Here is a 16,444-nt window from a genome sequence, read left to right on the forward strand (position 1 = left end):
CCCTTACAAATAAAATAGCTACTTAACTAAAGAATTCAAGTTTAAATATACTTTTATTATATCCTTGGTAGTCAAAAGCACTAAGCAAAATCGCCTACGTGGGCTGACACACAATACATTAGAAAAAAAGAAGAAGAACAAGAAAAATGAAAAGGATGATAAAAGATTTAAAAAGGAGAAGAAAAGAAGAGAAAGAAAATAATTCCGAGGAGAAAGTCAGTTCATCAAAGACTGGTTCCTATAGACACGCTTTGGCGACTAAAGTTATACCATTGTAAGTTGGGCATGTTTTGTAATCTTTCAAAGATCATAATTATTATTATTACCACTACTGCTATTATTTTTATTATTGTTGTTATTACTTATCAGACGAAAAGGGTACGTGAACATATACAAAAGTTTTTTACTCTTACGACTATTATTGAACTCTAGGAGTTTGTTTAGCAACAATAACAATATATTATTACTATTATTATGTGAACTAAGGAAAATTTGTCAAATGCTGTCGTCACATAGTGTTTCATAAATTTACCCTCATATACCTTAAGTTTGAGGCAAGTTTATAAAATAGAAACAAGCCAAACACAATATTAAGTTTCTCCAATTTGAGAAGGTTAAGATAGTGTTTGGATGTCACTAAAAAACTGGTATTATAAAAACTAGTTTTTTTTTTTTAAATTAACTTTTAATCAGTTAAAAAAAGCTACTTTTTATGTTTAGGCTCATTCATCTTGAAAAACTTGTACATCAAGAATCAAGAAGGATGTAAAAAAGAAAAATAATAAGATCAAAATTTTTTTTTTGAATAACGTGTTCCATTTTGAAAAGCTCATTTTTTGTATCACCTAAAATGATGTTTGACGTTTTGGAAGTAAAACCAATTTTACCATCCAAACACTCCCCAACTCTGAAACCTTAAATTACAATCACTAAAAAGAAAAAATTATAAACGTTAGCTACCTTGAAACGTAAATAAAGATAAAGTGTTTCTAACGTGGAGGAGATCTTTATTTTGATTGTTGTGGAAGTCTTAGAAGGTATTTATTGTATACCAAACTTTGTGCACAGAAGAGTAATGAACCGGTGTGCAACACAAAAGGAGAAAAAAGGAAAATGCTCAAAACCGGGGCTTCACACGTTATGAGAAGAAGTCAAGGGTTCGAATCCCATCAACACCACCTCCTCATGGCATCACAGGCGACACACTCTTCTGCGAACGCCAGTGGCTTCCAGATTTCAAAAGCAGCGTTTGCGGTGTTGACCTCAAATGTACAAACAACAAACAAAATGGCTTCTACTGTACGTTTTCATAAGCAGAAAAATAAAACATTTTAACAAAATTGATAATGTAATTTTGTGAGTTTAAGAGAACAAATTATTTGCCTAACTGCACTGCAAAAATGTTGGCATCATTTTTGGATGGAAGAAAAAGAAAGGAAAGGGTTGGATTTTATTGTGTTTGAACCGGAAAGAAAAGATGTGAGACACTAGATAAGAAAAGAAATCGTGTGCCTCAATAGCTTAAAAAAGAAAAAAAAAATGAAAGGGAAAGGAATAAACATACTTAAAATGACAAGTCTGCCCTCTATATTTTCATTTTCTTTTCCTAATTAGTGTAAATGCCACTCTTTCCTTTTTCATTTTCTCTCCTTTTGTCTTTATAATATCTTTATCATCCCTTCTATCCAAACATGGTTTAAGTGGTAACTGTGTTAATGATAAAGATAAAACCCAGTTCCTTTAGCACCAGTAAGAGCCTTGCTTGTCACTCAATTCCAATATCGGGGTAGGATCAACACATTCGCTTGAACTTAAAGGCCGAGTCAGATTTTTTTTTTTCATGAAATACTAAATATATAGTTAACAAATTTTCAATTGAATGTATGCAATGATCAGAGTCTCACGGAGTTATTCTATATAACTAGATACAAGTGAAACCACTACCGGACAAGTGTGACATAGTGGGTTACTAGAATCTAAAAATCTAAATATGATGTACCACTTCATCCACATGCATTACATTCATGGATCCCCAAAAATTCAGACCGGCTTCGTCTACTCCCTGATTTTAATGTTGTATGTTTTAGTGAGAGTGGGAGCCGGGAGAAATTTAAAGATGGTTACCTTTTGAATTATGTTTGAATAGAAGGAAACAAAAGGAAATTGTGCATAGAAACGGAAAAAAATGAGACATTTACAATCATCCTAGCAGAAAATGAAAAGAAAAGATATGGAGGTCAGACTTGTCATTTTAAGAACGTTTATTCCTTTTCTTTGGAGCCATTGTGATGGGCAATTTATTTTCTACTTATCTTACTTTTTCTTTTTTTTTTTTTTATGCAAACACAACAGAATCTAATCCTTTCCTTTATTTTCTCTTCGTCCAAAAACAGTGTTGACATTATCCAAAACGCATTATCAATTTTGATGAAGTACTCTAAGTGACTATGCCACACAAAAAGGGGAAATGAGAGGCAATCTTCCAATCCTCAATAACCTGAATCTTATTATTCAAGAAGTCAAATGGTCAGTTATTTTTAAATGCCAAGCTCCTTTTGGCGTATTAAAAACTGTTTCTCGTAAATCCAATTATAAAAATTAAATCATAGCTATCAAGGCTATGAAAAATTCACTGGATAGATTGTGTTTTATAAAGTGATTAAATGAACAATCTCATTTCTTTTCAGTCCTGTAATTTTAAATTCCAAAAAAATTTAACATAGTTGGGGGAGTTATGGATGCACCTCGTCGTCACAATCTAAGATCTTGAAAGAAAGGAAAGTGAAAAATCTTTCAAGTTATATTTCAAACAATAGGTCGTCACCCTCATACTCACTTGAAAATCACATATATATATATATATATATAAAAGGGTATTATAGACTTTTTAAAGTTTGTAGAGAAGAGGCGTCGTGGGCGAGATAAATGAGGCTAAAATTGGCAATCCCCTCCGCCCCCGAATCTCTCCTTTTTTTTTTATTATTTTCAATTAATTTTTCCTTTTTTTTTCTTCCCTTCCTCCCACCTTCTTCTTCTTTATAGCCTTTTAAATGAGAGAGAGAGAGAGGGCCATAGAAGAGGGAGAGATAGAGGGGTGTTAGAGAGAGAAAGTCAGAGAGGGACAGAGGAGGAGATGTGTGAATGAGAATCCAGCAGGAGAGGACGAAGAGGAGGAAGACGACCACGACGACGGCGGCAAGCGTGGCTGTCAAGCCGAGGGATCGGCGAACGGGAAGGGCACGACCACCACCAACAGCAGCAGCAGCAGCGGCGGCGGCGGCGGCAGCGTCTTCTTCTACGACTGCATCATCCTTTGCTACTACTATTACTACTTCTTCTTCTTCTTCTTCTTCTTCTTCTTCCTCTTCCTCCTCGTCGTCAGACTCGGCGTTTAGGGTTTCCGTGGGGCAACGGCTGCGGAGGAGAAGGTCGGCGTCGGGATCGGTTTCGTTGCCGCAGCAGCGACTCCCGGTCAAGGTACTGAGTCTCCAAAGCCCGAGTTGTTGAGTTTCTTGTTAGGGTTTCTGTCTGGCTGTCGTCGGAATTCTGGGCGGCGATCTGGCTGACGAGGCTCTTCCAGGGGATATGTGGAGGTTAGGGTTTTGTTTCTTCGGCTTTTGTTCCAAGGAGTTTGGGGGAGTTGGGGAGGAACGGCTTGTGGATCGAATCTGCGGTGCGTAGATCTCTGTTTCTCTCGTGTTCTGGTTCGGCAATAGAGGGTTTCGGAGCCATGATCGGCCGCGATTTGCTTGGGATTTAGCTTTGCACTGGTAGAGTTCCTGATGCACAAATTTTTTGATTCCATTGAACATGATGGAACGCGGCTTGTGAATCTCTCCTCCGCCCTCCATGTTCTTGAGCTCTTCTTGTACCGATTTGGTGGTGAAGAAAGGGGGTTTTCTGCTAGGTTGCTTCTTTTCTCTTGGCTACAGTGGAGTAGCGAGCAGAGTTCTGGGAAGATACTTGCCTTATTTTCCGAGGAAGCTTTGTTTCTTCACGGGATCGACCTCATGCTTCATTTTTGTGACAATTAGTCCTCGAGATGAAGATCGGTGTTTCTTGGTTCCGATTGAGTCAGACTAGTGGTTACAAGGGTGTGATTTAGGTTTAGTTCTTTACTTTCTCTCCCGTTTTTCTCAATCTCCTGCATCCGGCTAGCCTCGAAGAGCTTGTGACTTTGATGCTGCTATGTGGTGTCTACGGTGTTGTGAATTCATATTGGATGGTCACCATCTATCTGATTGTAGAAGAATCTGTGGGAGGATGTTGATTAGGCCTGTCTTCACAGGGGCAATTTCTTTGCAGCACTTGTGCATTCAGGAGGTCCTTGAATTCATAGAGGCGCGTTGAGAGCTTGGTTTAGATTTTGATTCATTACATCGGCTTGTAGGCTTACGGGTTTTTCACTATTCATTCATCTTGCGTGTTTTTGTTAAAGAAAGATGACCTAAATGGTCGATGGGCTTTCTTCAGTTTTGCTTCTCGATGGATTCTGCTGGATCAGGCATGGAAAAGGATGAATTAGGGCTTGACTATTGTAGAATAGTTTGATTATTTTCTTAAAGTCTCTCTTTGAATGTGGACATGTTTTGGTTGGATTATTCAGTCATTCCATTGGACTTCCATGGCTTACTGGTTTTGAGTGAAATTGTTGATAAGACCCCTATGGCTGGTTAATGATCTGTTGGAAGGTAATATCTTTAGGAACAGGCACTGGCTGACAAGGTATACCGGCTGTAGGGTTTAGCATAAAGCATCAAGTTGCAAATTGTTACCTGATTGTCTCGATCTGGGGTTTGATGTGTGGGCTGATGGCCTGTGATCTTGTTTATTTTGCAGAGGCGTGGTGCAGCTGATCATAAGGATACTTGTCAAAATCCTGAGGCAGTCCAGGTGATTAAAGAGCATCCTGTTTGTTGCGTATGTGGAGATGATCTTAACGAAGAACCTGGTTCAGTAGTGGTAGGTCTAATATTGGTGGTGCATTTAAATACAGAAGCAACTCTTTCATGTTTGGTATATTACATGGTTCTCTTGGTTGCTGTTTAAAAAAATGGTTGTAAAACTTGCAGATTGAGTACTGTACTTGCAGTGGACGACCAGCATCTGTTCATGCTGCATGTATTTCTTCTTTCGTGTCTACTGGTGATTTAGAAAAGAGTAAGTTCTGTAAGATCTGTGGCAAGAAAGAACTGGTTGATGGGAGAGACTGCATCGCTGTGAAAATGCCAAGTAAAGTAGAAACTGAGCTTCCGAGGATCATAGTTCCAGACCTTAACTGGAAAACTGACACCAAGGCCCCAAAAGGTAACAAGAGGGCGATAAGGCGGGCCAGAACAGCATTAACTGGCAGTCTTAAGAAGTCACCAACTGCAGGAAGTTTATCTTCCGTTGAAGATTCAAAAGACAATGTCTCAAACAAAATGGAGGAAGCACCAGTGTCTGAATCTGAAAAGGTGGGTCCTTGTGCAGCTACCTCTTTTGTTTATTCTCTCTTTCTTTCATTAATCGTTGTTGCTTTATTCTTTGTGCTAATCATATTCTATTTCCTTCCAGCTTGGTCTTTCTGTTTCTGGTCGACGATTTACTGATGCAGTTGTTAGTGTACCTATTAAGAAAAGGCGCATCCCAGTGGTCCGATCCCCATCACCTCCACCCGAAACACCTTCTCCACACTCAACAGATCAGCTGTTGAAAGAACAGTCTCTGTTGGAGGCTGAAGAATCTTTTGTTTATTCGAGCAAAGAATTGCATATCCTGGTGGATGGTGATGTTGCAGATGAACTTCTGAAAATAAACAATTCAACAGAAAAGGTGGAGAATGTGTATCACTCAGTGCCAGAGATGGAAGAAGATGTTTCTGCAGAACATGTTTCTCCTTCTGAGAGGTGTACTGAAACTGTGGACTTCTCTGGTATTTCAATATTGGCTGCAGCTGCTTGCAAAAGCGAACTAGGAAGTAGTGTAAATCCCGTTGGAACCTCGTTTGAATGCTTTCCATCTTCAGATGACAAGTATGCAAGGCCAGCTGAGATAGAAACTGAGTTACCATCTGAAAATCATGAACTTGTGATGTCACATGACCCTAATGTTCAAGTTTTATCCAACGATCTATTTGTTGATGATGGAATGAGAAAAGTAGATGATGGGATGAGTAATGTAGTCAGCGTAACTGGTAACCATGCTGGTGAATGCAGTACCAACCAAAAAGATGGTGGTGGCATTGTTGAAGGCCATGATAGGAGTTCTTTGGATGCATTAGGTTCTCCTAATAACTTAAAAGGGCATTCTATTAGTTGTCTAAATCAAGAGAAAGGAAAGAGGGAGAAGGCTGACTCCTCCTTTCCACGGGTAGATAGGACAAGCTGGGACCTGAACACTGTCATGGATGAATGGGAGGGTTCTTCAGATGACATTGCAATTGGTGAAGGTGAACCAAACAATGAAAAGCTTGGCAGTAAGGAAGTTTACCAGATGAGCATGGTTGGAGAGGAGAATCTTGCCGAAGGTTTGCTTGGGAAAATGTTTGCTGAAGGCAAGCAGGAACCTGATCGTAGGTTGATGGACACCAATAATGATGTTTCTTTGCAGTTGGGTTCTAGGGAGACTCCTCATATGCAGGCATATTTGGAATCTGGTCTTGAATCCTGTTGTAGTAAAGATCTTAATGATCATCCAGCACCAAAAATTGACAGCACACTTGGTGAAAATCGAGTGTCTATGATGGGGAAATCTGAATCGGAGAGACTGGCTGTGCAGACTGAAGTGTCAGTGGAACCAGCTTATCCTTGCCACAATCATCCTGTGGATTCTAAATCAGAACGCCATGGGATTGAATGTCCTTCTATCAAAGACGTTGCACTTGAAGAAGGGAATGAACACACAGGGAATACAATAAGAAATGATATAGACAGTGGTTTGTCAGAAATCGAGGAACACCCATGTAATGCAGGTAAAGCAGGCACTGATACTAGTGTAGTTATATCAAATACAGTGGCCACAGCTCATGAAAATGAAAATGGGTGCAAGTTGGAGAGAGAAGAAAATGCCCAGCCTGAAGGTAGTGTTCAAGTTGATGTGGGGCTTGTTAGTGCCACAACACCAACGGCTGATGGAAGCCATGGTTCACCAGAGAGAGAGAAATATCTGAGTGGTCAAGGTATTACTTTCACTGGTTCTGGACTTTCTTCTAGTCCATCGAAGCATGTTCCTGCACATCAAGAGGCTAATGATCTGAAATTTGATAATGATGTGGAAAGAGATGTTGAAACATCAAGACCTTCTGAAAGTGCTTCTTGTGTAGGTTTTGCAGAAATGGACCCAGTATTTGATGATGATGCCAGCAAGCATTTGATGGCATCTAATAGAGGTGATTCATTGGCAGATCGTGCAACAAGCAGTTATAGTGATCAAGATGGCTATAATACACTTGTAAACAGTCCGATAATTGAGAAACCTTCTGGTGCAAATGATCCTGGAAACATCCTTAAGCTGAATGGTGTCGTAACCGTTGAACATAATCCTAATATAGTTGGTGATTCTCCTATCAAGGAGTGCCCCAGAGAGATTAATAATGATGCAAGTTCTAAGGAGATAAAAGTTGAACAGAATGATGATGGCCCCGGACATGTGGAAGTGCTGTCAAAAGAATTATGTTCAAGGAAGCAGGAGAAACAATGCCATGCAGTTGCACATGGTGATATCGAGTCTTCTGGATTGCAAGAAAGTAGTGAGAAGATTTTGACATCCACTGGAACAGAAGAAAATCCAGTTGAAACAGAGCTTATTTTGAATCAGTTCAGTTCTTCCACTGAGGCTTCCAAGCATCAAATTGATGAGCATGTTAACCTTTCAACTAAAGATGACCAGGGAGGTAATAACAGAAACAATTCTGTTTCAGATAATTCTCAAGAAGTTCCTGAACTTGATGCTACTGATATGGGGATGGCAAATGAGCCACATGCAGATGATGATTCCCAGTATGAAGATGGTGAATTCAGGGACCTGGTTGTAGCTGGTTGGGATGATGACAATGTTGAGGATATGGAAATTGATGATGTGGATTATGGATATTCAGACAATAGAGACATTGATGATTTTGGTATGACTACAGATGACCCTAATGCAGAGTCATTACAAGTTGAGAGTTTGGACAGCAAGGGGAAAATGCCCCTGGAATCTTTTTCATCTGCCAACTCGGAAGGTGCTACATTTGCTGAGAAGAATGCGAAGGAGGCTACTGTTGGGATGGATCAGAAAATACAAACCGAAGATTCAGATACTGGATCTGGCCAAAATAGATCTATGAAGGCTGTTAGAAAAGTATCAAAGGGGCAAGATGGAAGCGAACAAAACAGTGGAAAATTTGGCAGCAATAATGAGGTTGTTCAAGGATCCAGTGTAAGTTGGGTTGAGTCGACAACTACTAAGGAAGCTTGTCTGGAAGGAGGGGACACCATGGAGTTGTGTATTTCAAGTAGCCCGCTTGCAAAGTCATTGCAAATGGATACACTCTCGAATGTACATAACAACCCTCAAACGGACGAGGTTAATGAAGATGGTGGTACCAAGAGAAATGGTGAGGATGATGTCTCTGATAGGCCCACTGCTGGAGAGTCCCTTAAAATGGGTGAATCTACGTCAGGCAGAATGCTAATGTCCCAGGTTCAGGGTCCAGTTTCTTCTGATACTGCTGTTGGAAGAGAGAGGATCCGTGCACATAGAAGGCAACCTTCTTCACATTACCCATGCTATGAATCTTCCTGTTTGATAAATTTCCTTTCTATTGCAATTACAATTCATTAATCTTGATTTTTTTCTTTTTTAATGCCTTCAGATTTGATGCTTATCATGAGGCAAAGCAAGTTGGAAGGGATGCTGGTCAAGGAAGGGGGTCTTCCACGCGTATCCATTCTAGAGGAAGAGGAGGTGATTGGGTGGACTCTGCAGGAAGTTATTGGGGTCCAAACAGACGCCGTTCACCTACTCGTTATGGTCCTGGTGTTGGGCATATGGGACAAGAAAATGCTGCTGCAGTTGCTGCAGCGAAGTTGCACAGTAATGGTTTTGTTATTGCACCTGATGGAACAATAGTTAAGGCAGGTGGGATGCGTAACAGTGGCAGAATAAGTGGACAACATATGCGTGGTGCTCTTGTCAGAAGGGGATCACCTTCAGATCAGGACGAGCATTTCAGCCTTGGGATTCAGCTGGGACTTGAACCAGTTAGAGATATCAGCCCTGGTAGGGTTATGAATGTGGGAAGGGGCCGATCACGTGGATATGTGCCTCGGGTGATTGGTTTAAGTCCCAGAGAAAGGTACCGTGGACCCTTGGATGATAGGATTGGTTCATCTTTACATGGAGATTACCATGTGAGCAGAAGAGAACGAAGCTTTTCACCAGGCCACAGACGTACTTCTCCTCTCTCAGTTTCTCGTTCTCATACAAGGTCTCCTAGAAGATCAAGAACTCGATCCCCTCGGCTGTGGACTTCTCCTAGAGGGAGGAGTTCAGTTGTTACTGATGGTGACCAGAGTTTACATGCACATAGTAGATCTCCAAACTTCAGGTCAGAAGCAAGACTAGAGAGAATTAGATCACCTCGACGCAGGCCTACTTTTGTAGATCACTTGGACAATTTTGTGCCATCATCTCGTAGTCGTTCTTCTCCATCTCATGCATCAAGATGGATTGATGAAAGGAGGGATGCCAGTCAGTTCAGAGAACATGAGTTCAGGAGACCTGCATTGGGGAGAAATTCCCCTGGAAGAGTATTTTCACAGGGTGGCCGCAGATATGACGTTTTGAGCTCCCCACGAAGGGTGAAGGCTGATGAGTACTTTAGGTCTGACAGGTCGCCTGGCTTAGATGTTGATGGTCGAGGAGGACGAAGGTATGATACATCTGAGGATGAGAGGAAGAAACATGGTGACAGATATGGTTCAGATTATCCTGCTAGGGCATATGATATCGACTGTGATGACAGGCGCTTTCGGTATGATATAGAAGAAGGTTTTCAGGGGCACGGTTCTCGTGAAAATGCTGCAGAGTTCCACAGGAGAGGAAGTCCAAGGGATTATAGCCGGAATATAGAGAGGAGGCTTGGAGACACATCCAGGAGAGTTTCATCTAGGGAGGAAGGAGCCAGTCACCTTAGGTACGGTAGGGAAGCAAGAAGTAACCCAACCTTCAAGCGTTTTGGTGATGGTGACGTAGCTCCTAGAAGGAGAAGGCCTTCATGATTGTCGAAATGAAAATGATACATGTGGAGATCCCTACGTAGTTGCTTTTGAAGCTGTGATGGATGAAATGTGAGAGCCTCACATACTGCCTTGGTTTTACCAGCAAAGCTATTGCACTGTTAGGAGTGCCTTGCAGATTTTGTTTGGGCTTGTCCATTTTCTTTGATAGGTCCATTGCTGAGTGTAACTATGCTGCGCTGTAGCAATTTTTCTGTGCATGTGATCTTACATCAAATGCATGGTTCAGCTGATTATTCATGTGAATGCAACTTCTATCACTGATTAGAAAAAAGTTGACCAGGAGAAATGTCTTCACGATATGCAAGTGGAGCATATTTCTAGACGGTTCCCAAATATTCATGAGGATTTTGGATATTCCTTGTGGAGTTCTGCCATTGACATGAATTTTCTCTCCATTATGCAAATAATTATATGAAGTTCAATATGAAACTGCAATTCACTTTTTTTTACAATAAATTCGGGCGGCAGTTTTTTCCAAGTGATAGGTGGATGGTGTTTGTTGGTCATTTTTTCCCTGCACGAACAATGAAGTTCAGGGATCTTTGTACATGGGACTTGTGTTTCCCAATTGCTGATTTTCAGGCTTTGATCACAATCTGTAGACCCATTACTTCCAGTTTCATTTCAACATGCTTGTTACTGAGAAATACATTCGAGTTGATACGTTAATATGAACAATAGACTGCTCAGCAGTTGGTGACTGGTGACGGTTTTCTGTGACTGCAAGGTAACCCAACTCTATTAACTCTCTGTTATGCAAAATGGAAAAACTCACTGAGAAGGGAAAAATTTATTCATTGTTGTCTACAGCCAGGGCCCGTCTGGCAATGGAAACAGTAATACGTTATATTATTGGGTTTATGGGGTTCTATAAATCTGTTCTAATTTTTGAAATAGATACATGAAACACTATTTTTGGGGCAGATACATGAAACGGTGTTTCATTATTCCCGTTGTTGTTAAGGAGGGCGATACGGTTGAAGTTGATGTAAACTTTTGAAGGTTTGAAGCAAAATGTTATAAGAACATACATTTCTACCGGTCATTTAATGTTGGCTTCTGCATTCGAATGTATTGTAACACAGTATCTACATGAGAACTCCGTAACTCCGTTCGCTATTTCACGATGCCATATCGATGTTGGTAAGATGCTCCAGCCAATCCACATTGTAGTTAGTACCTTTGGAGATGTCCGTTTTTCGTTTATTTGGTGCGCAATGACGTGATATAATTTTTGGATTGGTTTTTCCATTACTGCTGTATGTGTCCAATACTAGCGTATATTTTTGTTAGTTCTGCCTAAAGCCCGAAACCGTTTAACAATAAGAAAATTTTAGTATTTGTTGTCTTTATTCCACACCGTGTTCCATTTACTTTTTCATCTCTCCCTTCTCTCTCAAAGGGTGTACAGAGTTTTAAAATTATCTGGTATTCCATCCGTCCTTGATATATGCTAGCTTAGGACTTCAGTACTTGAGGGGCCAATTCAAGTTGGATTTGATTGCCCGATGCAGGGGGCCACGAGTCACCCACCGTCCATTTATATTTTTTTAGATACTTTAAAATTTTTTTGTTTTTAATGATTTTTAAACATTTTTATTTTTTAAATTAAAATAATAAATTTGCCTAGTTGGACCTGATTCAGCTGAATCGATCATTGAATCAACAGCCTAGCTGACTCGGATTCATTTTTCAATTTTCATACACTGGCTGAATAGTACCACCATCATTTGACTTGAGTTTCAAAAATAGCTCTCATTTGTAGTTAGTTTTTAAAATTTGTAGAGATCAACTTGTGAAGTACTGGCTGCCAAGTGGTTTTTTGAAGGTTTGCTTGTCAAAATCTAAAAATGAGTGACTGAAAATGCATCAAAATTTGCGAACTCATAAGGACATTCTTCTGATCAGAAAAGCACGAATAGATAGTCAACTTTAAAGGTTTTCTGTTCACGCCAAACGTTTACACCATCAGATCAAGTAAAAAGCAAGTTGGTATTTAAAACTCCAAAGTGTTGATTTTGTTCACAATGGTTTCCTCTTTGTGCTGCTGCTATTCAATAATTCTCCTAGACGTTTCAAATTAGGCTTTTGCTTGTTCTAATGACCGCCTTTTTCTGACCATCGTTGATGAAGAAACCCCTTTTGTTTTATTGGCGTGGCCGCCTAGACACTTACCATACCGAACTAAATATCCCCAGCAAACACGAGCTGGTTTCCGTATGTTCTAGAAAGGAAAGAAAGCCATCGCGGGCCAGGGCAGCATTTCGCGATCCGATCCATTCGCGTATATCCTAGATATCGACGTCGTTTTCGTGCCCAACAAGGACCCGATCCATCTCTAAGTTATCGGCAGATGGACGGCCAGAAATGGTTCCTTGAAGTATAAGAAATAGGGACTGGTTACTGTCATAGTGTCATCGACCCTTTTTGGATCGGATCGAGGACCGACCCGGCAAGAAGGGATGACACGCGACTATGCGTCGAAGCGGGGAGAACCCGCATCGACGGTGAGATCAAGGCCGCTCCCTTCGGATTCAATCTCGACCCTCCATCTCACCAGAAAGCGTGTACGCCCCACTTTGGGCGTTTTGAAACCGTGTTCGGAATCTGGACTAATCCGCTCAGGGGCAACTTGTCGTACGTCACCGTTTTGACAAGAGTCGCGTGTTCGTAATCTAGAACGCAATGTCTCATGCTGCAAAGTGGAGGCTGGTTGTTGGTCGTATTCCCTTGTAATTGAGATATATCTTCTCTCTTTGAGTTTATGAATGCTTTATACAAGTCAGTGCATCTTGATTCTTGACCAGCGACCAAGAATCCTTCCTTGGAAGTACTACTAAAGATGCGCCAATCTCGCGCTTGGTAACAGATATTCGCGGACTATTTGTTTACTTCAGATTTTAGATCCAACAGTTCGTCAATTTAAAGAACTCAACTCAAATTTAGGATCCATATTTGAAATCCCACAACCGGTTATATATGTTGCATCCTAGAGTCGAAGGCCCCAGGCGGATGCTTCGTTGTAAGCCCAATATAAACAACTTAGAAGACTTCTCTACCAAGCAAAAGCATTTTTTGGCTATTCTTCGTTGCGAAGCCTTTCTTTCTTTCTCACCAGAGGCAAGCAAATCAAACACTTAATGAGAAAATCTAAAGCTTCCTTCAGTAAACTACAAGGTTTTGGTTTTCAAGCAAATCAAATCCGACTTTCACTAACGTTCACCAACCACAATACGAACAATGAAACCCTAAGTTTCGCTTCATATGAAATTTCAAACCTGAGAAACTTCACAAGTTGGAGATAGATATAATTCATTGGCAGCCATCAAATAGCTGCTTGGGAGCTAAAACTTTAAGGTCTAGAAATTTGGGAGCAGAATTTTCTCCATCTTTTGCTCATAAAGAAAGACAGGCTTGATGTTTTGACGTTGAATAATTGTCACAAAGCGAATATTTTCGAGAAAAAATAAATTTATTCAGAAACAATGAAAGCAATGTAATTGTGCACTGCCAGGAGGGACACGTTCTAGATGGCACTCCCGTTAGACGGTTTATATGACCGTTGACTGTCGTACAGTAAGTTTGGATCTCTAGAAGATTTTTCATGGATTGGTTGCTGAATTTCACGGGAGTTTCTGATCCGGCGGCTCCGTTGGAACGAGAGATTGCGTGAGAAAAATGAAAAGTATGTGGGTCTGCTTAATCTTCCCACTCCGATGACTAACTTAACGTTGAACCTGACCCAGTCTCATACGTCATCTTCATTCAGATTTCCTCTCCTTTTCCTACCGCCCTTCTTATTAGAACAGAATGCAGAGCATTCCCGGACGATGTTTGGGAAGGGGGGGCGCCCTTTTTCTCAGCTCTGTTGGGCTTCCCGTCGCCAGTAAGCTGCAGGTCTCGATATGGAGAAGTCCGGGAGCATTCGGCGAGCGCTGAAGACAACAATCTTCATGGCTGCCATGATCGGTTCTCTGCTCTCCCTGCTGGTCTTCACGGCTCCCTTGCTTCTGGTGCTGACCGATATGCTCCTTCCTTCTGCACTCTTGTACACTTTCACGCCCTTCTCCTCAGTCCGTTCCGTCGCCATCCTTCTCCGGAACTACGATTTCCGTTCATCCCTCGTCGACATACCGTTGATTTCGATTGCCAGATCGGTTGTGATCACATGTGAGACGCTCCCCACTATTCGGAAATACAAATGGTGATTGAATCAACAGCCATGGCCTACTTGCTTACTGTGATCGTTTTCTTGTTGTGCAAGACAGGTGTTTATTCATTGTGCGATGGGCGTGGCCTTTCTTACGGGCCTTATGTGGGCGTTACGGTCTTGTGTTCGTTGGTCTCTGTGATGGTAGTTGCTCTCAAGGCGTGGGCTTTTGGTACTGCTGTGGTCGTAGATGGAGGGAGATTTGTCTATTACCATAATCTGCAACAGCAGAATGAGAGTCATCATCATGGGCTATGGCAGGTCATGGGGATGCAGGTGATGATGATGTGCTCCCTAGTTTTGGCACTTGGTCATATTGCGGCAGCCTACAGGACCAGGCGCAAGGAGAGGAAGAAGCTCCTCTTGTATAGAATTGATCCTGAAGCCGTACGTCTCTCTCTCTTTCTCTAGTGCCTGGGTGTGTGTGTGTGTGTGTATAGGAGGAAAAAGCTTCAGATTGAATATTTCAAACAAAATTGTTGGAAGTTTTTTACTGCACAGTTGGATTTGACAGTCTTTCTTTTAGATTCAAAAAAAGTTGTGTTAATATAAGAAATGGAACAGCTGAGCTTTCTTCTTCTCTCAGACTACTGCAATTTTGTTTTTAACCTATCAGTTTTCTTCACAGCGTAGTCAATTGAAAAAAACAATTGCGGTATATGGTGGATAAACACTCCATAACCATATTATGCACGGATCAATTAATTCCGTTGCCTTAGCCTTTTGATGTCTCCAAACTAGTGCTGATGTTTCTCTAGCATATCTGCAGGTATTTGTTTACAAGAATGGAATGCTTCCTGGTGGTTATCATAATACCAAGACTTCTCATTGAGCCTTCAGACAGGGGAAGAGAGAGGAGAGCTACTGACCCTTTTCCATTGCTCAGTTCCTTGCACATGGAAGCCAAGCCAACTGACCTGGAGTAGGTAAACCTCTTTCCTAATAAGAACTATCTTGAAATGAATAAGCTTCACAGTTGAATAAAATCCAATGGGTTTTCTGGCAATGGTTACCTAACCTTGGCAGGCGTCAGACCAACCTCAAACAAATTTGGAAGACCGTAATCCAATTCAGGCAGGGCCTGGGGGGAATGCCATGCACCTGGTTCTGTTAGGTCACTGAAGAACACATGCACATGTATGCATGCACGCGCACTTCTGCTAGCATGTGTCATAGACTAGAGTTACTGCATAAACATGCACATGGCCACATTTGACATGCCACATTCAGAGCAGTTAGACTTGTTTATTTATTTTTTTGGACAGGCAAAACCACTAGATTATGCCAAGAGACACGGCCCAGGTTTCGACCACTTAGTTTTTTGGTTTTCTGTGGGCAGGGTTTATTGTTCTTGTGTGAAGATCAGATCCAAGCTCATGCCATGAGAGGATCTTGTGAGAGAGCGTGGAAGCGGCTTTGATTACTTGACGGTGGCTGTTGCAATCTTGTAGCCATGTGTGTATAATTTTTGGCTCAGATTGCATATACAAAATGATGTATATGTATCTAGTTTTACTTTTTTCCTCTTTCTAGCCGAAAATTTGTGTGCGAGAAATCAATAAATAGAGTATCTTCTCCTCTGGACTCTGCTATCTGCAACTATTGCTTGTGTTATTAACCACAATTGGCCGCTGCTGGGGGTTCCGCAGTGCCTTTGTGGTCCTTGGAAGTACCAGTGTTTTCAATAGTTGGTATTTCTAATGGGGTCAGTACTGCAGATGGAGTTACAATCCTACGTTTTAATGTGGCTCGAATGCTCATGGATGTGACGGGAAATGCCATATACTTTTGGAATACCAGAACTATTTGAAAACAAAATGGTGCTCCCAAACAGCTTCTCCAGTGCGTAATCTCTTAAATTTGAAGATGTTTTACCAAGACTTGAAAATCATATCCACATTTGAACGTAAAACCACAAAGCGTCATAGTAACAACAATCGAACTCAGAGAGTGACATCTAAAAGTGGGT

At 41.1% G+C, this 16,444-nt stretch overlaps 2 protein-coding genes across 4 annotated transcripts; both read left to right on the forward strand.

Annotated features, from left to right (window-relative positions):
* Nucleotides 1-3,063: 3,063 nt before the first annotated feature.
* LOC116261087 (uncharacterized) lies at nt 3,064-10,749 on the forward strand. The gene is made up of 5 exons (XM_031639696.2): nt 3,064-3,477; nt 4,840-4,962; nt 5,073-5,456; nt 5,557-8,726; nt 8,837-10,749. The coding sequence occupies exons 1-5, from the start codon at nt 3,142-3,144 to the stop codon at nt 10,242-10,244; spliced, it is 5,421 nt and encodes a 1,806-aa protein (XP_031495556.1). The 5' UTR covers nt 3,064-3,141; the 3' UTR covers nt 10,245-10,749.
* Nucleotides 10,750-13,990: 3,241 nt separating this feature from the next.
* On the forward strand, nt 13,991-16,068 carry LOC116260935 (uncharacterized). Of its 3 annotated transcripts, none has more exons than XR_004174215.2 (4): nt 13,991-14,435; nt 14,534-14,862; nt 15,245-15,401; nt 15,741-16,068. XR_004174215.2 is itself a non-coding variant. In XM_031639474.2 (3 exons), the coding sequence occupies exons 1-3, from the start codon at nt 14,171-14,173 to the stop codon at nt 15,305-15,307; spliced, it is 657 nt and encodes a 218-aa protein (XP_031495334.1). In that variant the 5' UTR covers nt 13,991-14,170; the 3' UTR covers nt 15,308-15,808. The 3 variants fall into 3 exon arrangements, 1 of the variants encoding a protein (XP_031495334.1); XR_004174214.2 differs by having other exon boundaries at nt 15,815-16,068; XM_031639474.2 differs by having other exon boundaries at nt 15,245-15,808.
* The last annotated feature ends 376 nt before the right edge of the window (nt 16,069-16,444 follow it).

Source organism: Nymphaea colorata, chromosome 9 (assembly GCF_008831285.2).
Source record: "Nymphaea colorata isolate Beijing-Zhang1983 chromosome 9, ASM883128v2, whole genome shotgun sequence".
NCBI lineage: Eukaryota > Viridiplantae > Streptophyta > Magnoliopsida > Nymphaeales > Nymphaeaceae > Nymphaea > Nymphaea colorata.

Bases quoted from the DNA above. Each gene is read 5' to 3' on its own strand.
- LOC116261087 (XM_031639696.2), top strand. From the start codon at position 3,142: ATGAGAATCCAGCAGGAGAGGACGAAGAGGAGGAAGACGACCACGACG. The intron at 3,478-4,839 runs GTACTGAGTCTC...TTTATTTTGCAG, and splicing joins AGCAGCGACTCCCGGTCAAG to AGGCGTGGTGCAGCTGATCA. The intron at 4,963-5,072 runs GTAGGTCTAATA...TAAAACTTGCAG, and splicing joins AAGAACCTGGTTCAGTAGTG to ATTGAGTACTGTACTTGCAG.
- LOC116260935 (XM_031639474.2), top strand. From the start codon at position 14,171: ATGGAGAAGTCCGGGAGCATTCGGCGAGCGCTGAAGACAACAATCTTC. The intron at 14,436-14,533 runs GTGAGACGCTCC...TGTGCAAGACAG, and splicing joins CAGATCGGTTGTGATCACAT to GTGTTTATTCATTGTGCGAT. The intron at 14,863-15,244 runs GTACGTCTCTCT...GCATATCTGCAG, and splicing joins ATAGAATTGATCCTGAAGCC to GTATTTGTTTACAAGAATGG.